At 43.2% G+C, this 25,727-nt stretch overlaps 1 protein-coding gene and 1 non-coding gene across 4 annotated transcripts in view; both read right to left on the minus strand.

Moving 5' to 3' along the window:
* DHX57 (DExH-box helicase 57) overlaps positions 1 to 25,727 on the minus strand; it is a 68,022-nt gene that overhangs the window by 14,194 nt on the left and 28,101 nt on the right. For all 3 annotated transcript variants that reach the window (XM_075535262.1, XM_075535259.1, XM_075535260.1), the window contains 10 exons: positions 18,705 to 18,838; positions 17,701 to 17,755; positions 14,227 to 14,426; positions 11,894 to 12,010; positions 8,771 to 8,867; positions 7,486 to 7,659; positions 6,726 to 6,926; positions 5,000 to 5,276; positions 539 to 634; positions 367 to 450 (listed from right to left, as the gene is read on the minus strand). In XM_075535262.1, the coding sequence (XP_075391377.1) occupies positions 367 to 450; positions 539 to 634; positions 5,000 to 5,276; positions 6,726 to 6,926; positions 7,486 to 7,659; positions 8,771 to 8,867; positions 11,894 to 12,010; positions 14,227 to 14,426; positions 17,701 to 17,755; positions 18,705 to 18,838 (1,435 nt within the window). The remainder of the gene's footprint in view (positions 1 to 366; positions 451 to 538; positions 635 to 4,999; positions 5,277 to 6,725; positions 6,927 to 7,485; positions 7,660 to 8,770; positions 8,868 to 11,893; positions 12,011 to 14,226; positions 14,427 to 17,700; positions 17,756 to 18,704; positions 18,839 to 25,727) is intronic.
* On the minus strand, positions 13,367 to 13,500 carry LOC142431189 (small nucleolar RNA SNORA16B/SNORA16A family). Its single transcript, XR_012780734.1, has one exon. It is a non-coding gene; the product is annotated as a small nucleolar RNA SNORA16B/SNORA16A family (small nucleolar RNA).

Raw genomic sequence — 25,727 nt, forward strand, 5'->3', positions numbered from 1 at the left:
TGAAAGCTGTGTGCCTTCTCCGTAATTATGTACACACCTATACAATACAGCTCTGTATACACTTTGTAGGGCTTACACACCCGGGTTAAGAATAACGCCTGGCAGAACTATAGAAACATGTGACTTTCAGGGGGCCTCTCCTCCTTTTCAGTAGACACAATTCCCCAGATAAGAGGACAAATGGGATCAGCTGATGACTCCCGACAGAAGGCTTGCTCTCAGACGAGGAGCCCGTTGTCTAAGTCCCGCAAATAACGTTCTCAGTGCAGACAGGACAAGTGAGACAGAGTGGCAATGCCCCCTTGCCCGCCCCCGAGCATCTACAAAAGAAAAGGAATGAAAACCACCTGCCGCAGAATGACTCACCTGGAGCACCCTTCCGGACAAGAAGTTTTGTCTGCAGTAATTATAACTCGCCCGCATACCTTCTTTTGTACTTAGCTGCCATCCCTAGATTTTGGAGAAAACCAAACAGAACTTACTCAGTTTTCAGATCCAAGTTCAGCAATAGACCTCAGTGATTAGGTTGTGGACTCACTTTATATGCTCGGAGAAGGGCCAGGTAATCACTGTTTGAGAAGGCAAATTCCAGCTTTTTCTGGTTAGCTTCCTCTTTCTTGTCCCAGGGAGACACCTGAACAAGGAAAGGCAGAATTGAAGGCCACCTGGGGCCCTCAGCTCACACGGCCGTTCTCCTGGGGTCGTGGGGCGCAAGCATTTCATGTGTCACCAGAGTCCTCAGAGTGGGGCTGAGTAAAGACATCTTATAATCTGACGAGACCAAAGTGGCCCTCTCTTTAAAGGCTGATCTGAAATTTGAAGGGCCGGATCTGTCAGTAACAGATTTTTGTTTGTCTTTCATACTGAGCCCCCTGCTTCTGTACTCACTACTACGCTTTCCTCCTTTTCCCAAATGTTTGTGGCCCCTTTTCCTAACACCTCCCCACCCCCACCCCCACTCGATGCCACCACACTGGATCGCTTCCTTCTGACGCTTCTCTGCTCCCTCGGCCTCTGAGGACTCCAGCATGAAGTGCAATATAGCTCTTACAGCTAAACCAGCACCCTGCCTGTTAACACCATCTGTAAGGTTTCTACCCGATTTCCTTTGCTGGAATAACTCAAAGGTAACATAGCAACAACCTACTGCCTTACTAAGTTGACCAGATTTTAACATTGGTAAAGTGCGACACCAGCAGGACACCATTGATAAAACTCATATCCTGGCTAAATAGCCACATGGCAGCCAAAAACTGTATACCCTCGTTTGTCGTGAATTCTTTCCAAAAATCGGGACTTTTTAAAAAGGCCACAGGTTGTGGGAAAAACTGTTAAAAATAGGACTGTCCTGCCAAAAGCAGGACATCTGGTCACCTAATTCTATACACAGAAGTAACGCTTATTTCTTCGACAGAAGGCCAGCAGGGAAGGGACTCCGTCTGGGAGATGAGTATTACGTTGACAGGGCTCAGAATGACCTCGGCGTTTCTAAGGAAGTCGCCCAGTTTTCCAGAGAAGAGGACGAGGCGAGCTGAGAAACGGACGAGGTGAGGTCCTGCTCTTACACTGATACCATCGCCCGCCTTCAGGACCTTGGGTTTCTGCTCTGTTGTTCAGCGAGGGAGCTGGACTAAGGCCTCTTTTCTGCAGACCTGAGAGTTTACAATTCTATGAAGCAAAAACATCAGCAGTAAAGAAAAACAGTTACACGCATATATATCCATAGTGAAGGTGCCTTCGTAGCTGCAGTGGTTAAAGCAAAAGTGTGGTGGTTCAAAGCCACCAAGCGGCTCCTGGGGTGAGAAGACTTGGAGCCCTGTGTCCGTAAAGATTGTACCCCAGGGAACATGGAGGGGCAGTTATGCTTTGTCACAGGGCTGGGATGGAAGTCGCTAGCAGTAAGAATCTTCTTCACATTACAAGAGGCTTCTCTACCCATGGAGAGAAGCCATGGTAAAATGAAGGCAGGATAGTCCCAGGGTGTATAAAATGGATTGATCATGTCCCCTGTCCCCCGGATTCAAATAAACTCTCTTATCTATGGCAGCAGAGCAGAATGACCCTTTCACAGGGGTCACCTAAGACCATCAGAAAACACATCTTTCCGATGGTCTTCGGAACCGAGACACCAGTCCTCTATCGGTCTCCAGGCGGGTCCGCCCACATGCAGATACACCCGCATCCGAGTACCCGAGTACCCAGAGTGATGACATCATCGCACCAATCCCGTCACATACACCCCGTACAAACACAGGTGTATGTGACAGGGTTGGTGCCATAATGTACTTATGCGGAGCAGTCACATGAGTAGCGAGCAGCTACTGTGTAGAGCAGCAGTACTGGAGGTAAGATGACACTTCATGAATTATAATTACTGTGTAAATGTTAATCATCAACTACTGCAAAAATAAATCTGAACCATGGGAACGTAATCTGGATGCTGATTGGTCTTTTTATATTCCGCTGTGGTTGATGTGAATATTGCCCCCTTGTGATAGTTATGGAGTAGCAACGAAAATAATTTTATGTCAACCAGAAAACACTTCCAAAGGTCACAAACAGACCTTGAACTAGTGACAGGCCTTTCTTTTTTTGTCGTTGGTTTTTTGTTTTGTTTTCTTTAGTTGCTTTGTTTAGCTCTGTCTTGTTTTTTGTGCATATTATCATCTCTGCAGGTCTATCTAGATAAGATAGGCGGGATAATAAACAATCTGGAAGAGAAAACAATGGGACCAACGGTTCAGAGGGGACATGGAAGAGGGAGAGATGGGGGTGGGGGGGTAGGGGGAAGGAAGTGGGTGTTAACAAACCCAAGGACAAGGGAACAGTGATCCAAAATTGGTGGTGAAGAGGGTGTAAGAGGCCTGGTAGGGCTTGATCAAAGTTAATGTAACCGAGAGGAATTACTGAGAGGGAGTGCAGAGTGGGGACCCAAAGTCCATTTGTAGGCAACTGGACCTCCCTGTACAGAAGGGAGTCAGGGTGCAGTATAGCACTGATGAAACATACAACTTTCCTCTAGTCTTTAATGCTTTCTCCTCCCCACTATCCTGATACCAATTCTACCTTACCAGAGGATGTACACTGGTACAGATAGGAACTAGAAAGATATAGAGAATCCAGGACAGATGATCCCTACAAGATCAGTGGTGAGAGTGGCAATACCAAGAGAGTGGAGGGAGGGTAGGGTAGAAAGGGGGAACTGATTACAAGGATCTACATATAACCTCCTCCCTGTGGGGCGGTCAACAGAAAAGTGGGTGAAGGGAGACATTGGACAGGGAAAGATATGACAAAATAATAATTTATAAATTATCAAGGGTTCATGAGGTAGAGGGAAGCGGGAGGGAGGGAAAACAAGCTGATGCCAGGGGCTTAGGTGGAGAGCAAATGTTTTGAGAATGATGAGGGTAACGAATGTACAAATGTGCTTTATACAACTGATGTATGTATGGATTGTGATAAGAGTTGTATGAGCCCCCAATAAAATGATTAAAAACAAAAAAACCCTCAGGGTCAATAGTGAGAGTAGTGATACCAGGAGGGTAAGGGAAGGTGGGGGAGGAAGTGGAAACCAAACACAATGATCTACATAAAACCCTCTCCCTGGGGGATGGACAACAGAAAAGGGGTGAAAGGAGGCATCGGATAGTGTAAGTCATAACAAAATAATAATTTATAAATTATCAAAGGTTTGGGAGGGAGTGAGGGAGGGTGGAGGAGGGAGTTAAAATGAGGAGCTCATACCAAGGGGCTCAAGTAGAAAACAAATGTTTTGAGAATGATGATGGCAACAAATGTGCACGACACAATGGATGGATGGATGGACTGTGATAAGAGTTGTATGAGCCCCCAATAAAATGATTTAAAAAATAATAATTTTATGGTTGGGGTCACAACATGAGGAACTGTATTAAAAGGCCGCGGCATTAGGAAGGTTGAGAACCACTGATCTAAGGGGCAAATGCCATCCATGCTAGCTTTTGCTCGGCATTGGAGCAAGTGGATGAATTCCAGGATTCCTGTCTTGCTGGAAAGTGAATTGGGAAAACAGAAGCAGAAGGGGAGAAGAGGGGAAGATGCAGCTAATCGATGGCACTGGGAGCACGGACTGCGGCACTCAGGCAGTGCGGAAGCCAGGAGAGGTGACCTGCACTGCTTCCTTTTCACTAGCTAACGTGACCACGTCTAGCTGGTTAGTGGGACACTAGCAGATCCCCAGTACTTTTTATTAGTCCTTCGGGGTCCCCACAAGCAGTTCTCTTTGTTTGGATTTATACATTTCCTTTCTTTTCTTGCTTCTTTCTTACTCCGGCTGCTCTTTTGCTTTTTAATCCCGCACGTCTCCTTGAAGTCAACACATTTAGCTGGCTTGAATCAAGATTTAAAAAAACAAATCAGGTCATCAAGTTTCAGGTGAAATCACATAGCAGAGAACATGCCCATTTACACAAATTGCTCAATGACACTGGTTAGTTTTCACAATGTGTCACCATTCTTTGATGGATCTGGCTCCCCTCCCTCCCCCTCTGTCTTCTCATCTTTGCAGCTGTTTGGTCTCACGTTATGTAAGGGCGCACGTTACTCGTGGGTGATGTTATTTATCAGCCATCTTATTATGTGGCTGTGAAAAGTGACACCCAGAGATGGCAAGAGTTCCAAGTTCAAAGGTTATCTAAGATAGTCTCAGGGGCTCTTCTAGTTTCTACTGATTCAGTAAGTTTCTTGCTTTTTAAAGCCATGCTGGGGCATCTTTTGCTCATTTGCATCTTCTGATTTTTCTAGAGCGAGCAAATATCATATAGAAAGAATATTTAGATCATTTTAATCATGTAGATGCTGGTTCTTCATCTTTATTTGGGATGTGGACCTCTTTGAAGACCAGATGAAAGTTATGTACAGTCTGCCCTGAAAAATCCACAGAAAGCTAGGAGAACATTTTTTAAGGGGCTCACACACCACTTAGAGACCCAGGTTTAGATGAAAGCTGTTTACTTACAAAAGGAGACTTAAAGGCCAAACTGGCAGCAATGGTGAGAGCAGGATCCAGACAGCGGAAGATGGACCCAAACAGCATCAGTTTGCCGATCCTCACATCCACGGGCAGAGAGGCCAAGTGGTACCCCAGCGGGGTCAACTTTTCATCTTGGGTCAGTGCTCCCAAGTCTCGCAACCGCATTTTGGAGGCTCGGAGGGACTCGGCATGTGGAGGTTCAATGAGCCGGGCGAACACAGACTGGAGGGGATGGGCACTAAACATCTCTAAAATTTTAATTCTGAACAAAGAAAACACCAGAAATAATGTGCTAGTCTTATTTTGAGGGAAGTGACACAGAAGAGCAAGACAGGATTTTTCGTGAATGAAAATTAACTCCCCAGACACATGATTTTATAAACTGACAGTGCTAGTATGAGTATTTTTAAATGTCTGAGGCCGAGGGCAATGTGCAAGTGTGCTTGACACAACGGACGTATGTATGAAGTGCAATGAGAGTTGCACGAGCCCCACGAAAACGATAAAAAGGAAATCGTCCTGTGCCATCCAGGTCTCCTAGCAACAAACTACTGACACACAGATTCCGAGAATTGTCCAAGCTCAGAATAAAACCTTCTCTTTAACCTTGCAAAATGGTTCCTTTCATACCCAGACGAACCAAAAAGCTGAGCCCAGTCCCATTGTGTTGAGTCTCTGGGCGCCTCTACCCAGGGCTTCTGAGGCTGTGAATCGTTACAGGGGCAGATTTTCTCCTGCAGCAGTGGGTTCAACTTATGAACTAAAACTCAAATGACTCAGTTACTGTTTCCCAGCTGCACTTCCCGCTATTGCTCACAAAATGAATCTGCTTCCTGTCTTGTGCTAGCTCTTGATAACTACTGTTTGAAATTATGACTTTAAGCATCATTTCAGAAGAGGAAAAAATTAGCACGCATACAGTGAAGCCTGTGCAAGCCAGAGTTCCACGGGACCACCCTGATTTTCCAAACTCCAGAAGCTGCCTGCCTTTGACGAGACAGAAATCTTTTCTATTGTTTGTTTTGGTAGAAATTATTTAGTGGGAGATATTTGAGTTTTCTTGCTGACAGGTTTCTGTCTTACACAACTTCCAGCTTTTGCAGATGTTACTGTATAAAATTTTATTTGAGTTATTTCGTTTTTTAGATGTCGACCTTGGTACATGCTGTGGGCGTTGGACTGCTACCCACAGCCTCTGGTTTGAACCCACCAGCCGCTCTCTGAAGGAGCAGGATGCGACCATCTATTTCCATGAAGAGCTGCAGCCTCGACAGCCACAGGGGCGCATCTACTAGTCTGCACTTTCACTAAGAACTGGAACCAACTCGATGGTACTGAGGCTTATTTTTTTTAAGTATTTCTATTCAAAATTTTGAGTATTTCTTTTAGTTTTGATTACTTTCCTGATTTACTTTGTATTTTTTTCTCAACAGTTTTATTGGCATCGAATTTACCTATCACAGAAGTCAACCACTGAATCACAGTAAGAAGAGTTGTACAATCACATACATATACTCTTCAGCTCGACTGCAGGGCCACCCTCTGCAATGCAAGCAGTCTCTAGAGGGAAAGGCTAGCAAGAACAGGGAAGACAACCCCGAGGACTTTCTGCTCGTGAATAAAGGGTTTTATCCGTCGCCACACTCAACATCTTGATTACGTCAAAGAGAAACCTGCGACCTGATAGGGTGGGGACCAAAGGCACATGTACCTCAGACACAGCTGTTCCAAGGGCACTCTCTGTATTTCGGGCAGCTGCTGCTTTAGCAGTTGGTGGCTGTAGTGATGGCTGGTGAATAAATGGAAGCAGACCCCAGAAGCAACACGGCCAGCTCGGCCTTTCCTTTGCAGGGCATTAGCCTGAGACACAAAAGTGTCCTCTAGACTCTCCATACCTTTGCTTGCATCATATCTAGAAAGAGATAAAAAAATGTGGAAAAGAGAGTTATTTTACAAATAGGTGTCCAAGCCTCTATCTGACATGGGCAGAAGAGAACCACCACCAGGAAGGCATAGGCCCTGGGTGTCCTGGGATCCTGGAGCTGTGGGGAGGTGCCACGTGCTGGCATTAGATGGTATCCAGTCCCAGCACAAAGTTTCTTGATTCAAATGTACTTTCTTCAAACAAGTGTGAAAGCACATGACAAAAAGAAGGAATAATTTTTTAATCATTTCATTGGGGGTTCGTACAACTTTTATCACAACCCATACATACGTCTATTATTTCAAGCACATTTGCCGCTCTTTCCACCCAAGCCCGAGGAGGAATAATTTATTGCTTTCCAGGAAAACCTTACATTTTTCACCTCCCTTTGAGTTTAAGATTCAAGGTCTTAGCTATAGAATCGCTCACACATCCACATTGAGGTCTCATACAGCACCCCCACCCTCACCCCACAGTAAGCATGGGCCTAACAGCAGCAGACACTAGCAGCGTCTTTGGCCCCGCTTCCATCAGCAAAAGAGAATACCTCTTTTCTTTCATTTTCCCACAATCGATGACATAGACCACGTCATCAATGGTTATGGATGTTTCGGCAATATTGGTGGAAATGATAATCTTAGTCACTCCGACAGGAGGCTTTACAAACACAGCCTGCTGCTCTTCGCTGGACAGAGATGAATGAAGCGGATGAATAACACATCTGGAAAGAGAGAAAAGGCACAGTCGGGGTTCTAGTACAAAGCACTGACATTGGATCTCTGTGGGTGACTTTATATTAAAATTATAAGACTGTGAAGTGTCAGCGCCTTCTCTATAACCTGAGCTCGAAGTCCCACAAATCTATTGCTGCCCTATCAATACAACTCCTCGTAACCCCACAGCACTCAGTAGAACTGACTCAATATGGTTCCCGCGGCTGCACACCTTATTCAGTGAGGTCTATGGAAACAGGCTGCCCTGTCGTCCCCCTCAGGGAGCAGCAGCTGATGGGTTTGAAGCAGCCACCTTTTGGTGTACAGGCCAATGCTTAACCCACTATGCCACAAGGGCTCCTTTCTCAAGGCTTGGCCCTTCTAAATGGGAAGACTCTTTTTTGATCTTTACAGAATATTCACTCTGTTCTCTGAAGCTACCTGGCACCAGACTTCTGGGAGACCGTGGTCTCGGGGTGCACTAGTTGCACGGCTCTCCTCTGATGCAGACGGTCGGCAGCAGCAGGTGCGAACTCACCGGCAGGGTGTTTTTGAACAACCAACAATCTCCCATCATCCTGGGAAACATATTGGTGTGTAATTCAAACAAAAGGAATACTGAGCTAAGATTCTATAAATAACAAGTCTAGAGTCAACTAACCAACAAAGAGCTATTTTTTTCTTGACCTTTCAATCCAGAGAAAGAGGTAGAGGTGGTGGTATTAACTATGAAATGACATGCTTACATTCTAGGGGCTGTTTATCCGTCAAACACTTTTCCTTTTAAGTACGAGGATATACTTAGAAGGTATTCCTACTGAAAATTTATTTCTTAAAAAATGGTAGTGATAGTTCCATGTTGTTACTAACAAGTGGCCTTCTCCACACCTCTGCAAGTGCCTGACAATTAAAATAATAAGTGAGTTTGCTGACTCGGTATGCCAAGCAGAGAGAAAATATTGCCACTTTTTTAGTGGCAAGGAAGTAAGTGATTTTCCAGGGCAAATAACGATTTCTACACCAGTGGACATAAACAAACATAATCTTGGGTCTAAAGAGGGCACTGACTGTAAGGGAAAGCTCTTGGGTCACTGCCACACGTGGAAGCAGGCAGCTTACCGAGCACTGCGCCTGTTGTTGAAAAGAGGATTTGATTGTAGCTGTTCGTAAAGCATTTTGATTTCAGCCAGTCCCGGTAAAAACACAAGTATAGCACCTGGGTACATAAGAGAAATCAAATTGAAAGAAACAAAAAGGGAAAAAAATATGTAGAAGAGAAAGATATTTCAAAATTAAAAAAAAAAACACATTAATCCGAGCATTTAAAAAAATCATTTGATTGGGGGCTCTTATAGCTTTTATAACAATCCATACATCAATCGTATCAAGCGCATTTACACATATGTTGCCAGCATCCTTTAACACATTTTCTTTCACATTTTTTATTTGAGCCCTTAGTATCAGCTGCTCATTTTTTTACCTTTCCCCCACCCTCATGAACCTTTGATAAATTATTATTTTCATATTTTACACTATGCACCCATGTTTCTGTTGTTTGTCACCCTGGTGGTAGTGGTGGGGTTATACGTTGATCGATCATCGAGATCCATTCCCCCTTTCTCCCCTCACCTTCCCCCTACCCTCATGGTATCACTATTCCCATTATTGTTTCTGAGGGGTTTATCTATCCTGGATTCCATGTGTCGAGAGCTCTTATCTGTACCAGTGTACATGCTCTGGTCTTGCTGGATTTGTAGGTAGAACTGGGGTCATGATAGTAGGGGGAGGAAGCATTAAAGAACTAGAGGAATGCTGTGTGTTTCATCAGTGCTGTACTGCACCCAGTCTGGCTCATCCTTCCTTCTGGCCCTTCTGTAAGGAGATGTCCAATTGTCTACAGATAGGCTTTGGGCCTCCACTCCACATACGTCCTCCTCATTTGCATCGATATGATTGTTTTGGTTTTCTGATGCCTGATCCTATTGACATCTCATGATCACACATGCTGGTGTGCTTATTCCATGTGGACTTTGTTGCTTCCCAGCTAGATGGCCGCTTGTTTATCTTCCGACGCCAAATCTTTTAATAGCTGGGCACCATCAACTTTCTTCACATTTGCTTATGCACCCATTTTGTTTTCAGGGATTGTGAACATCACAGAATGTCATGTTATTAGAACAAAGTGTTCTTGCGTTGAGGAAGGACTTGAGGTCCAATGTCCATGTGCTACCTTAATACTCAACATATATATACAGAAATATATGTCCCTATCATTATATATTCACATATGTATGTGCCTGTATTTATACAATGTTCTTTGCCTCCTAGTTCTTTCCTCTATTTCCTTTCCTCTTGTCCCACCATCATGTTTGACCTGCATTCGCTTTCAGTACTTTCTCTCAGGTACGTTGCACTCGATCAAACCCCACCAGGCATTCTACACCCTCCTCGCCATTGATTTTAGATCACTTGTTCCTTTGTCTGTGGGTTTGCTGGCTCCTCCCTTCCTTTCCCCCACCTCCCCTCTCCCTTGCCAGTGACTCACTGGCAGTGGGTCTGGATTTGGTTATGCGAGAAAAGGCTGGCTGCATTTTCAGAGATTTAAACAGGAGCAAAGGCATCGAGCGAAGGTAACTGTGATAAAATAGTTGTTGCCACTAGGGGTTGTGTCAATACTTTTAAAGGGAAGACAAATGGACACAGTATTAAAGGACAAGTATGAGTTTCCTTAGTTGAATTTCCCATAAAATGGGTGTTCCAATACCGGGGACTGACTACATATGGACAGAAAAATATTTTTTTGTTCAATTTTTCTGTGCCTCAATCTTCTCTGTTCTTGTGCGGTGGCTCTTCATATCAGGAATATCTTTCACATTTAAAAATGTACTCCAACTCCCTACTTACTAGAGCTACTCAGCTTTGAATTCTGGTAATTTTATGACATTTCTTTTTTGTTTGCTTCACTTGATCTTTTTCCTTTTTCTTCAACAACCCTTTCCTTCTGTGGTGAAACAAGATACTCAGTTCAGTGACAACTCATTAAACAAGAGTGGCTAGTTGACAAAAAAAGAGAAACTTTAAGGCACTTTAGTAGTTTTCATGTGTTTTACAAGTGTCTTTAAAAAGCACCACATGATGAGCCATTACTGTCTCGCATAAACACTGTACAATAAGCATAAATATGATTTGTTAAAGTTTATCATTCCATTTAATGGCTACCAAATATTGGTTATCCTTTACTCATGCAACACATTTATTCGGTCTGTTGTTCCTGGGTGTGTGGAACAGAGCAGTGAAGACGTCCCTACTCTTAGGGATCATATACTCTGCTGACGGAGGCTGTCCGTAAGCTCTGTGGCACGGTAGCAGCAGGTAACAGCAATGCTCCTATGGGGATGATGGTAAATGCATTCATGTAAGTGGAGCATCATTATTAGGGGTAGATTTACTGGGTATGAGCAAGATGTCAAAGAGCCCTCGTGGCAGAGATTATGCACTCAGCTATGAACCAAAAGGTTGGTGGTTCAAACCCACAGCTTCCTTCTGGGTGAATCATGAGCCAGTTTGCATCTGTGAAGATTTCGGCCTGGTTAACCTCATGGGCACTTCTCTGTGTGAGAGGGCCAGTATGAGTTAGAATCGACACCAGGTTGGATCTTGGGTTTGAAAATGTACGCCAGGCACTCTGCTAAGCACATTGCACATGGCTTCTTTCAATGCTTAAAATAGCTTTCTGCAAGAGATAATATTTTTATTTTACAAACAAGGAAACTAAGGCTTAGAAGAGGAAGGTCCATAGAAGGGCTGTATCCCAGGTTACACAATTCCTGGGAGGCAGAACTGCGAGGATGATCAGAGTCAAGAGACTCTGCTCTTAACCCCACAGCCTCATGGCCTCTGTGGGCAGAGTTTACATTTGATTCAACCGCTCATTACCCAACTCTCATTTATCCGGGGTTCCAATGTTGCATGTCTGGACCACTCAGGTTTCTTCCTCAAGCTTCTTTCTTTGGAGCTGTACATTGTTAATACCCCCTTTTTGCTTGAAAGGAGGTGTGTGAGTGTGCGTGCAAAAAAGGAACCATGAAAGGTAAAATTGTCCCTGAAAAGACTGTAAGCAGCTTTAGCATGGGTGGGGGCCCCAGGAGAAGAGGTTGTTCCTGCTGTGCCGATTAGGTTAGGAAGGAAGCCCCCTTCTCTCCTGCCATCATCTCTTAGGCACCCAGAGACAGATGCAGTTACCTGGCGGGTACGAGTGCTTTCCATCCACGATCCACTCCAATAAGGCCTCGATTAGTTCAAGATTAACCTTTTCAAAATCCATCAGAGACATTGTTTTGATGACTGATTTGCTAAACCCTGAAAGAAAAGTCAAAATGAGAAAGACGAGTCACACCTTATTTTTATTTTGCTTATAAAACAAAAATGTATATCGCCCAAAGTGAATGACAAGACTGTCTTGATCTGGTTGAGTCCATGGGACATCGAGTGCACCACATCAACTCTCTCCCAGTCTTTCAGAAATTACAGGCTCACCCTAAAAGAAGCACCTTTCTGCTTCAACCTCCAGGGAGGCCACATTGACTTCCCTTCCTGTTTTCCCATTTCACCCACCACACTCAGTTATTGACGGTCTACGTTCTACTACCAAAGACAGAGTCTAATAAATATGCATCAGAAACCCCTTCCAGGCTCAAGCAAATGAGTCAGAACAGACGAAAGCCCAACAACAGTAACCCACGGGAGCCGATGTACAGAGACCACAGCTTTCAGCCACCCGTCACAATAGCGACGCGTAACCTTTAGGTCCCCTGGAAAAACGATGAAGTGACATCTTACCACATGTGATCCTACTGGGTTCACCAACATCAGAATCTACCCATGGACCCTCGAGTGAAAAGTCTAGTCTCCTTCCAACCATCTGAAACCCAGTGAAAGACACACTTCTCTGGATTGTACGATACATGTCAGCTCTGTTCAAGATAAATCACACACTGGCAGGAGTGCTAGAGTGAGAGGCAGCAGAGGGACACACTGCTGTACACTGCGCCTTGCAGTGTGGTGATCTACAATCAGAGGCACAGGCAGGCTGAACAGGCGTGGGACAGAGTAGGCGTGGACTCAAGAACATGCACCTGACAGAGGACATTTGCACATGTGTCTTGACTTTTGCACCAAATATCTGAATGATAGTGGTGAAGCACCTGAGGACAAAGTTATGAAAGCTTAGCCGGAACCAAACACCTTGAGGGAATGAGTCATTGATGTTATTTTTAAAAAACACAGCTACATCTTCAAATTTCTCGAACGACCCGGAAAAGCAAGGACACCCAGGTTCCGGAGCACATGGTTACACTACCAGTCACAATTCTCCTTCACCAGAGAGCACCAATCTCCATCATTCTGGATCCGAAGCACCGCTGGGATGCGAGCACAATCGTCCGAGATGATCTGACTGTTGCTCAGCAACTGAGGCTGGAGCCGAAGCACACACCTTTAAGGACACCCCATCAGACATTTCAGCTCCCAACCCGCAAGTCCTCAGGAAGTTGGCCCTTACTACCACTGTGTGCTTCATCTTTGGTCCTGAGTAAGCTTCAGGCCAGCAAGCCAGAGCAGCGAGAAGAGGTGTGCAATGTACCACTGGGCTGGTCTTAGCAAATCCTCAGAAATATAAAGGACTCTGGCGAGATCAGAAATGGCAAACACAGTAGAAAATGTCTTTTCCTGTAATGTTGCAGATCAGTTACAGCAAACTGAACAGTGACCGTAAAGGAGAAAGTTCCGCTGGGCTCTTTCTTAGCCACAGCAGCTATGTGGAAGCAACTGCAGCTTTGATAAGAGGCGCTTTTGGGGTTTTATGTTATGATTTTGTTCACTGTACTTTGCTCTTGTTCTTAAGAATACTGAAGTAATCGGGAGTAAAACTGGAATCTTCTCCTTACTCTCAAAAAAGTCATGAAAATAAACACATATACCAAGCACACACTGCCATTCAGTCAGTGCTGACCCAGCTCCCCGTAGGGCAGAGTAGAACTGTTCCAGTGGGCATCCGAGACCGTAACTCTTTAGAAGAGCACAAACCCCTGCCTTTCTCCCTCAGGATGGCTGCTGGTTTTGAACTGCCGACTTTGCACTTAACAGCACAATCCATCACACTATGCCAGCAGCTCTTCAAAGACACACACACACGAGAAAACTATAATATAAATGAAATAAAATACTAACAAATAGTGACTTGGGACAAAGTGTGTATGAGAGTTTATTGCATATTCTTGCAAGCTTTCACAAATTTGAAATTATATCAAAATAAAACATTATAAAATCTTACAAACGCTAACATATTGTACTATTGCCCAAATTTTCTATAATGCACAATATGTGTCTTTTAAATAGAGGAGGAAACAACCTACTGGAAAAGATAGTAGCAATTACAATCTAAGATATGTTGAAACCACTACTTTTGTAAGTTTAAAGTTGGTGATACATTAAAGACAATGCAACAATGAGATAAGCGCTAACCTCTTCTTTTGTTTCACAGTAAGGAAATATACTAGAAAATTTTAGCATATTACCTCTATAGCGGGTTACCAGTTGCTTAAAATCCAACTGTTGATCGGGCACTTGATCTTGATCCTGATCCTGGAGCTGAAGGGAGAGTCGCAGGTCTTCCTCCACTTCTTCAAATGCAGTTCTGTTGCGCCTCGCTTTCAGTTTCTCCCTTGCAATCTGCTTCATGGAACGCCGATAGGGGCTCCCATCCTGTAACACGTACCTGGGGGACGAAGGTGAAAGAGAGAGAGAGAGAGAGAGAGAGAGAGAGAGAAAAGCATTCGCCTATCTTATATGCTTTTTTCAGCAGAATGTTCCGCATGCTATCCTTCCACCAGTAGTACTCTGCTGGTTGTGTCACTTCTGCTAATGAACACAAAGATGCTTTGAGTTCTGCCAGTTTATAAGGATAAGAGACCAGATAAAAATATGGGGAACCCCACCTAGGAAAAATGGCACAGACATTCATACAATAAATTCATTTGGAACCAGAGTTGTGGAAGGAGGATGAATGGGGTGGGAGGTCTTTAAGGGAAGAGGAACTAGAGCATAATTAACATTTGGAATTCATAATTAGCATACGGAACATTTAATGTGCAGTTTCACTACAGGAGCGCATTGTAGGCCTTGGCTACTAGGCCAACATGGCAAATATCAGCACTAACAGAAATTCATGACAAATGTGATCATCATTTTACACTAGCAGCATCACTGAGAGGTTTGCTCTCAAGTTCAGAAAAGACAGCTCTCATTGGACTACTGCCTCGTCTCTGGCTGGAGGCCTTTTCACATGGACACAGTTACAGTTGATCAGTGGTTAAATGCTGCTCTTGCATTTAACAGTTCCTTGGGGGAAATGCTTCCTTGCTTCCCTTACTTCAAGGGTCAAGCTGCTGTTTAAGTCTAGAACACTTGTCACCTTTAACCTCACCTTTTTCCCCCTTGTTTATTTATTTATTTTCCCCAACAGTTTTATTGGCACACACTTTACATACGCTACAACTGAGGAGTTAAATTGTTCAATTTTATCAAGGGGAATTAGACAATCACCACCACATCTATCTTAGAGCATTCCCCACCTCCATGGTTAAATCACCTTCAAAACGAGTTGTGTAATTACAATCAGTTCTAGTGCTGTCTCCGCCCTCTCCCCTCATTATCCACTCTGGGAATCCCTTTGTCTATTGCCCATCCCCCCATCCCTGCAACACCTTGTATCAGTGATTATCATTATGCATCCACTCCTGTGCTTCACAGCTGGGAAACCCAACAGAAGACAATGAAAAACAAATCGCACTCAGGTGGTAAGGATAAGATCATATTAGTATAAAGATAACAATAGAAACAATGCACGAGAGGGAGAAGACCCCATCAACATTCAAGAAGCCAGGGAAGAAATTTTTGTCATGCAACAACTAAGAGATATCTGCACCCAGAACCATTTCAGATCGTGTCTTTAGGCAGGTCAACTGGCCGAGTGCCTTGTTCGATCCAGCATACTCAAGAGCCCAATGGTCTCTGCCAGATAGTAAGGCTAGCGTGGATCTGCCAGTGACTCAGTCTGACTAGATACTCTGCAGGTGGGCTCTCACTGGCCTCCACAGCCTTCCTTGACACTGCAGGACCATGGGACCCTGCCATCTCTCTAACGATGCACTCTCTCGCTGCTCTCCTTCTGGCAGCTTCGTCAGCATAAGGGATCCTTCTGGTTACCTCCTCAGTTAGCATCCCTACTCACTTCATTGTCTTCTTTGGTAATATCATCCTCTCCCACAGTTCCAACTGCCAGGCACACGCCGCACACTGCTTTGCTGCACCTGTTTTAGACCTAAAGGTTCTGTTGTTGGCTAAACATCTCTGTAGGACTGTCCTTAACCCGCTTCAAAACGCAATTCTGATTCACAGTGACTCTAGAATAGTGTAGAACTGCCTGTGGGGTTTCAGAGATTAACTCTGTTACAGGAGTAGAAAGCGTCACCTTTCTCCCTTGAAGGGCCTGATGGTTTTGAACTGCTGACCGTACAGTTAGGAATCCCAAGCGTGACTCGCTGCGCCACCAGGGATCCCCTATCATTAGATCTGCTCAAAACAAAACAAACATGACTAGACTCAACTTGAATTCCAGGTTTAAAGGGCTTTGTTTCCTCATCTTTCAGGGATTTGGCCTTAGGAAAGTGGTTTGGAACAATTTTTCCTGGAGCACCAGAGGTTCCTCAGAGCCTTGGGATAGTAAAAGATGCAAACGCAGCCAAGATGCGGAGCTCTATCCTCTTTTCCACCATTTTCAGGTGGACCACTCCTCTAGCTCTCCTATTTCTAAGATTTCATTTGAAGAAAGTGTACTAAAGAATTACCTATGATTCTTTATCTTTGAGTTTATGAAACACCTCCCCCTCTATCTCAAACTATCATATCCAACATTTATTTGCTCATTAAACATTTGCTTAATGACTAGTGTGTGCGAGGGGCCATGGGGATGGCATACAAAAATGAATACACCTTTCAGGGACTCACCTAATGGGAGAAGCTGGACCAAGCAAGGCACAAAAAGTGCCCCAGAACTTCTGGATAAAGAAGCGACTCATTTCTACTAGGAGAAAAAGGGGATTTCATGCAGGTGGCACACGAGCTGGGTGTGGAAAAAGTAGAGAAAGAGGAAGAGAGAGAAAGTTATAACGTCAAGATGGTAACATGGCATGTTTGAGAATTAGTAGTCTGAGAGTGCCCACCTCTGTGTGGGTGGCAGAGTTAAAGTAGGAAAAGAGGTAAATGTAGCTGAGATCAGATGAAGTGAGTCATTCACACCCACAAAGAGAGGGAAATGCAGAGCCAATGACAGATTTTAAGGAGAGGAGGGACATGATCAGTAATATGTTTTAAAGAGAACTCTGGCGGCAATGAGTTAGAAAAAGATAAATTAATAAACAAACAAATAAATAAATGAGGTCAAAGATGATCCATCTCTCCAGAGGTTCATATTCAACGGGAATGGGGTAAAGTGCAGAAATTAACATTTTTCACAAGCTATTCAAGTATTCCTATAACACCCTAAATTCTAAGGTCACTGTTCTTCGAATTTTACCTTGAAAATATTGTAATATCAAATAATTAAGAAATTAGCAAAGAGGCTTACTAGGAATAGAAGCAAGAGAAAAAGACAGAAAAAGCAATCATAACTCTCACATAATACTGCAAATTCCTTAAAGGTGGGATGAAAATGCCCATTTAAATAGGAAGAAACTAAAGCAAGAGTCTAAAGTTAGCATGTGGAGGGCTTTAATTAATCCCAGGTCTGTCTCCAGGGTTGGTACTCTCAATCAAAATGTGATATTGTCTGTGATTTGCAAATCATTCATGTAGTACATATTTGCTGAAATAAAGGGGAAACAAAGTGTTCAAATAGAAAAATCCTAAGACGAACATTTTCATTCACATCCTGACACACCCAGTGTACAACAATGCTGTTGTCAATGAGCCTTAATTATGATCTTCCTCACCTTGTTACAGCAATTGCATCTTCCAAAAAAAACTGATCAACAGGAAATGTACGACCTAAAGAAAACCCCAAGAAAATAGAAAAAGTTTCAGAAGACCCGTCAAACTCTATGAAATGGTTTGCATCAGTAACATTCTCTTTAAAAAGTGCTTGACACAATGAAGTGCTATTTGTTGTATGGTCCTAAAACAACCACAGATTATTTTTGTTCCGTTCAATATTCTTATTTCTTTTTTTAAAATCATTTTATTAGGGGCTCATACAACTCTTATCACAATCCATACATACATCAATTGTGTAAAGCACATTTGTGCATTTGTTACCTTCACAGATTATTTTTAATGACAAAAACTGGTTAGTCAAGAAACAAAAGTTTCTTTTGTGTATAGGTGAAGAAAATGATCATTTGCTAAGAAGATTTTCCTCCCTATAAACTTGTTATTCTCTTTTCGTCCCACAAGGGACCATTTAACACTCAATTATATTCTAAAGGCATAGTTTGTTTGCTTTTTAGATTCTAGTATTGTCAACACCCTCTACAAGTAGAACAAGTACTACTATTATTCTTGGAAGCAATGCTTCCAAGTTGTCCCTTCAGGAATCAGATGCTGAAGGATAAACCAAAGCCAAGGGAGGGGGAATAATTGCACAAGACTAGGAGAACACCTACAGAAAACAGACACTCTAGCTTCATATTTTACCCAAATTCTGAACTCTAGCACAATTTAGCAATGAACAGAGACACTATGCAGAAATACCACATTCCACTACACACCCACTTTTTAATGGTTAAATACGAGGGGATGGGAGAAATAACTGAAATTTATGAAAAAGAAATCACATACAAAATTGAATTCCCCTGGCAAGTAGCTATGTGGTATGATTTTGTTATAATCATTTCTAGATATAGGTGTACATACTTGTTCATTTATATCACAAATGAACCTTAAACTAATTATCTTCGTTTATAAGAACAATACGTATTTAATGATACATTTTAGTTACCTGGTATAGTAATCACTGGGCAGAAGTTGAAATATTCTGAGAAGAGCTCGGCGTTTAAGGTAGCACTCATTAGAATCACGTGGAGAGTTGGCCTCTGCACCAAAATGTCCTTCAAAACTAGCAGCAAGAAGTCACTAAAAGCACGAAAACAGACGTGAGGGTCCAAGAAACTCAACACATGAACAACTACACATATTTTGATCCAGGAATGCAGTTATATATTATATTCCTGGATATGATGACTAAATATTATAAAGATAGCAGTGTTTTTGTTTTACTTCCAAATAAATTCTACATCGAGTAATACCAAAAGGATTAAGCGTTATATTTGAGAATTCTTAGTATCTACAAAGAGGCATATGCAAAGCTTTTCATTATAATACTGCTTTAAATAGTACAACAGAAACAACCTGTCCATCAACAGCCCTATTTATCATTTTGAACAAGAGTAAAAATAAAGGGGGCAGAGGACACACTGTGGAACAATATAGTGTCAAATAGCAATGGTCAAACTAGCCTCTTTGCTTTAGCTCTTGCCTCTCTGCGATGTTCTCAATATAACAGCACCAAACCTCTTCAGTTAAAGAGCAAGAATGTTATTTTGAGGAATAGGGTACACCTGACCCATCAGTGTATTTTCAATCAGCTCATATGCAAATGAAAGCCGGACAATGAATAAGGAAAACTGAGTCAGAATCGATGCATTCAAATAAAGGTGCTGGCGAAGAATACTAAATATGCCATGGCCTGCCAAAGAATGGGCAAACTGTCTTAGTAAAGTACAGCCAGAGTGATCCTTAAAAGCAAGACTGGAAAGACTTCATCTCATTTACTTTAGACATGTTTAGAGGGACGAGTCTCTAGAGAATGACATCATGCTTAGTAAAGCAGAAGGTCTATAAGAAAGAGCAAGACCCTCAATGAGATACATTGACGGTGGTTTCAACAATGGGCTCACATGCAGGACTATCTGTGAGATGGCACAGGACCAAGCAGTGTTTGTTCTGTTGTACACTGAGTCTCTGTAAGTCAAAACTGAATCAACACCACCCAACCAGACGACAACAACAACACTGTGCTATGGACTGAATCGTGTTCCCCACTGGCCCCTAAATATGTGTCAACATGACCAGGCTGTACAATTATCTTCAGTTTTTGTGAGATGAAGTCATGATCCTGTGTTGTAAATCCACACCTCTATGACGTTAATGAGCTAAGATTATAGGCAGTTGTGTTAACAGGTAGGATGTAATCTATAAGAATAGGCTGTATCTATAGACAATCTATTTTTAAGACATAAAAACAATAAAATGCAAGCGAGTTTAGAGGGTCCTACAAAAACAACAAAACACAAGAACCAGAGCAGTGTACATCCTTGGGATGCAGGCTCACTACACTAGGAACCTCCTAGACCTAGGGGAAGCCTGGTACCAAATTATATGAAGATGTGCAAAGGAAAAACACCATAGATCTGAAAGGACACTAGGGCCTTCCTCTGAACCTGTGAGTTAACACAGAGAGAACGCTTTCCCTAGACTTGGTGTTATGCATTCTAGTTTCTAGAACTGTGAGAGAATAAATTTCTATTTGTTAAAGCTATTCATGGTGGTATTTCTGTCACGGCAACATTAGATAATAAGACACTATTATACTATCGTGAAAAGAAGAAAGGACGTCTAAGTAAACCTGGCGGACTGTCCAAAGAGGGGAAAGTACCGGTAGCTAGCAGACAAAGGACCTTCTAGGGGAAGTTCCTTGTTTCCTTCTGCTTCTTTTTTGGTTGTTGTCGAGGCTTTAAAATGTTTATTAATCAATTTATTGGGGGCTTGTACAACTCTTATAACAACCCATACATCCATCTACTGTGTCAAGCACATTTGTACATTTGTTGCCACCATCATTCTCAAAACATTTACTTTCTACTTGAGCCCCTGGTATCAGCTCATTTTCCCCCTCCCTCGTGAACCCTTGATAATTTATAAATTATTTTGTCATATCTTACACTGTCCAATGTCTCCCTTCACCTACTTTTCTGTTGTCCATCCCCCACAGAGGGGGGGGATGTAGATCCTTGTAATTGCTTCCCCCTTTCTACCCCACCCACCCTCCCTCCACCCTCTTGGTATCATCACTCTCACCACTGGTTCTGAAGGGGTAATCTGCCCTGGATTCCCTGTGTTTCCAGTTGCTATCTGTACCAGTGTACATCCTCTGGTCTAGCCAGATTTGTAAGAAAAAATTGGGATCATGATAGTGAGTGGGGAGGAAGCATTTAGGAACTAGAGGAAAGCTGTATCGCACCCAGACTGGCTCATCTCTTCCCTGTGACCCTTCTGTAAGGGGATGTCCAGTTGTCTACAGATGGATCTTGCATCCCCAATCTGCACTCCCGCCCCTTTCACAATGATCTGATTTTTGTTCTTTGATGCCCGATACCTGATCCCTTCAACACCTCATGATCACAGTTTCCTTTCACTCTCTGTGGGGCCAGCACTCCTTAAGGATCCCTGTGTGCCTTGATTCGTCTTTGTTACGGCGAGGTTCCTCTCTTCTCAGCTAGCTTTCCTCCCCTTTAATTCCTTGTAAAACAGAAAGTTTAACTCAAGCAAGCATGTGTGATTTGAGTCATGCCCCCTTGTAAGGTAGGGACTTAAGGTACAGCCCACACAAATCCTGACAGGTTAGGATTTACAACACATAGAATCACACGATCCTGGAAATCATGATTGAGACAGTTCAGGGGGCACAATTCAACCTGTGGCATGTTCCCTTTGTTGTTAGTGAGTCAGCTCACTCATAGTCATCCTGCACAGTCCTGTGCCATCTTCTTGGTTGTGACATTAGAGGCTGCACTTTTGCAGCCCCTGTGGCAAGCTTCCTTTCTCTCATTGCCCTCTACTGTGGCTAAGCGTGATGCTCTTTCCCAGGGACCAGTACCTCCTGATAACATAGCCATAGGACATGCTACGTAGTCTCACCATCTTCACTTCCTGGGAAACATTCTTTTCCAAGATAGATTTGTTCATTCTCCTGGCAGCTCATAGAATATTCAGTATTCTCTACCAACACCATAATTTAAATGTATCAACTCTTATTAAGTCTTTCTTATTCATCATCCAACTTTTACATGCATATGAAGCTACTGAAAAAAAGCAAGGATTGAGTTAGGCACGCCTTAGTCTTCAAAATGACATTTTTTATTTTTAACACTTTCAAGATGTCATGACTCAAAGCAATAAGTCATTTGATTACTTGATTGCTGCTTCTGTGAACAATAATTATAGACCTAAGTAAAATTAAATCCTTGACATCTTCAACTTTCACCTCATTTATTATGATGTTGGCTATTAGTTCAGTTGTGAGGATTTCTGTTTTCTTTATATTGAATTGTATTCCACACCTAAGGCTGTATGAGTGATTTTCATTAGCAAGTGCTTCAAGTTCTCACTTTCAGCAGTAGGTTGTGTTGTCTGTATTGTAGGTTTTTCATGAGCCTTCCTCCACTTCTGCCTCCTTCTTATACAGTCCATCTCGCAGATGACTTGTTCAACAGACAGACTGATGGTAGGATATAAACCTGATACATACTTTGCTTGATTTCAATCCACACAGTATTCCCTTGTTCTCTTGGAAAGACTGCCTCCTGGTCTATGTGCAATTTCTGAGTTAGCACAGATAAGTGCGCTGGAATTCCCATTCTTCTTAATGTTACCCACAATTTGTTATGACCCATACAGTTGGAAGATCTTGGCTTTTAGTCAAGATCCACTGAACATCAGCAATGGTATCTAACTCCTCTTCTGAATCCAGCTTGAATTCCTGGCAGCTCCCTGTTGATTTACTCTCTGGCTCCCCCAAATCCATGTCCTTGTCACACATGAAACACATTCAACACATCATATCTTCTCAAAAGCTTTAAATAAACTTTAAGTCTAACCTTAGCTTCTGAATCATCTAAATCAAGTATGCCTGAGACTTTAGGCCTATTTCATCCTGGGACAAGAGTCCACTTCATTTGTGAACCTATGAAATCTATGTTGCAAGTTATCTGTTTCCAAAGTACAAGGATGCAACAGGTACATGGCAGACATCTCTTACAGATGGGAGACACAGCAGGGAAAGAAGAGATGACGACAAGCATCAAGGAAGTCTAAAAGCCAGCAGAACAATTTACACAAGAGCTCAGGCTTGAAAAGAACCCTTTCTTCTCGGAGACCATCCAGGCTCGAGCCCTGCTCTCCAGCTTCTGGGTGTCGGCCAGCTCTGGATTCTGGAGGTCTCTCGGTGCTCCACCTCCAGGCCAACTAGGGTCAACCATGTGGCTCATTTAAGATCATGCTTAAAAAGCTCATCAGTCAAATATGTAAGTTAAACACAAGTTATACTTTCTACTAACCATCTGAATGTAATCTGGGCAAGTTCTTGGCCATGGTCTAGAAAGTATTTTCTTTCTTCCACTGTTCAGCTATATGTTCTTTATTTTCTTTTAAAGCCTCATTAGAAGTGCATTTAATGACCACATTCATTTCTAGCAACCTTCTGTTGCTGGTGTCACAGGAACTCTCTCTAGCTCTCCTCCTTGACTTCTTCGAAGCTCTCACAGAGTTGCCCCTGATATCCATAATTCAAGTCCACATAAGCTTCTACTATTACCCACTGCCAAACCGATGCTGAATCATAGTGCCTCTATCTGATAAACTAGAATGGCTCTCCATAGGGTTTCAGAAACTGTAAATCTTAATGGGAATAGACAAACTTATCTCTCTCTCTCTGATGAAGTGGCGGGTAGATTTGAACTGCTGACCTTGTGGTTAACCTACTGCACCAGTGTCTATTCATTACCCAATTCCAAAACGGCTTCTATATTTTAGCTATCTGTTGGAGTAGTATCCTACTGCTGGTACCAAATTCTGACTTAGGTATCTAATGCTGCTATGACCAATACTACAAATGGATGGGTCTAATAAACAGGAGAGACCAGTCCCTTGAGAAGGACATCATGTTTGGTCAAGTGGAGGGGTGGTGAACAAGTGGAAGGCCCTGAGGGAGATGGTTTGCCACAGTGGCTGCACTACTGCGCTCAGGCACAGGAATAATTGCGACGATGCCAGAGCAGGCGGTGTTTCGTTCTGCTGTGCACAAGGTCACTATGGGTCAGAACCAACTTGATGGTACCTAACAATAGCATTTTCTCACATATTTAGGAGGCTAGAAGTCCAAATTCAAGAAGGCACCAGTTGTCGGGGAAGGCTTTCTCTGTGTCAATTCTGGGGGAAGGAAGGTCCTTGTCTCCATTCACTTTCTGTGGGTCTGGTGTGCCTTGGTAATCTCCATGTCAGCGCTTCCGTTTTCCTTTGGGTCTAAGAGGTTCTCCGCGCAGGCACCCCACGTCCAAACACAGCACTTTGATCCTGGCTCTTCTTTCTTTTTTAAAAAATTCATTTCAGTGGGGGCTCTTACAACTCTTATCACCATCCATCCATCCATCCATTGTGGCAGCACATTTGTACATATGTTGCCATCATCTTCTCAAAACATTTTCTTTCTACTTGAGCCCCTGGTATCAGCTCACTGTTTTCCCTCCTTCCCCAACTCTCCCTTCCTCATGAACCCTTGATAAATGATAAATCATTATTATTTTTATATCTCACACAGTGCGCTGTCTCCCTTCACCCACGTTTCTGTTGTTCGTCACCCTGGGTGGGGGTGGGGGTGAGGGTGGGTTACACGTCAATCAATGAGATTGGTTCCTCCTTTCTCTCCTCACCTTCCCCCTACTCTCATGGCATCGCTACTCCCATTATTGTTCCTGAGGGGGTTTTCTGTGCTAGATCCCGTGTGCGTTGCACAGGTGTAGCCGGCTTTGTCAGGTAGCACTGGGGTCATCAGAACCGGGGGGGGGGGGGGGCGAGGGAGGGGAGGAGGAAGCATTCAAGAACTAGAGGAACGTTGTATGTTTCATCGGTGCTGTACTGCACCCTGGCTGGCTCGTCCCTCCTTATAATCCTTCTGCAATGGGATAGCCAATTGTCCACAGATAGGCTTTGGGCCTCCATTGCCCCTCCCTTCATTCACATCGATAGGACTATTTTGGTCTTCTGATACTTGATAACTGATCCTGTCACACCTCGTGATTAAACAGGCTGGTGTGCTTATTGCATGTGGGCTTTGTTGCTTCCCAGCTAGATGACCGCCTGTTTATCTTCAGATGCAATATCTTTTAATAGGCAGGCACCAACAGCTTTCTTCACCACATTGGCTTATGCACCCATTTTGTCTTCAGCAATCGTGTCAGGAAGGTGAGCATCACAGAATGCCAGGTTATTAGAACAAAGTGCTCTTGAATTGAGGGAGGACTTGAGCAGAGGCCCAATGTCCATCTGCCACTTTAATACTTAACAAATACCGTATATACTTCAGTATAAGCTGACCCAAATATCAGCCAAGGCACCGAATTTTACCACAAAAACTGCATTAAAAATGTGCTGAAAAACTCAGCTTATACACGAGTATATAGGTAAATAGAAGTACATAGATCTATGTTCCTAACATTATATATAAATATATTTGCATCTATACATGCCTATATTTATACCTCTATATATGGTATATATTTTCCTCTTATCCCACATCATGTTCAACCTTCATTTGGCTTTCAGTAATACCTCTTGGCTACAATGCACTTGATCAAACCCAACCAGGCATTCTACGCCCTCCTCGCCAATGATTTTAGATCACTTGTTCCCTTGTCCCTGGGTTTGTTGGCTCCTTCCTTTCCTCCCCCTCCTCCTCCCCTCTCCTCTGTTCCACCCGTGCCCCTACCCCCGGGAACCATCAGTCCTGTTGTTTTCTCCTGGGACTTGTTTATCCTGCCTATCTTATGTAGGTAGCCACGCAATGCCGGAATGTTTCTTTTTCTCTAGTTTTACAGTAAAAGGTGTGACTCGAGCAAGGTGGGTGACTAAAATACAGGTGCAACTTGAATCACAGCCTCTTAAGATTATAGCTCAAGATGAAAGGCGG

The sequence above is a fragment of the Tenrec ecaudatus genome, chromosome 17, assembly GCF_050624435.1.
Source record: "Tenrec ecaudatus isolate mTenEca1 chromosome 17, mTenEca1.hap1, whole genome shotgun sequence".
Classification (NCBI taxonomy): domain Eukaryota; kingdom Metazoa; phylum Chordata; class Mammalia; order Afrosoricida; family Tenrecidae; genus Tenrec; species Tenrec ecaudatus.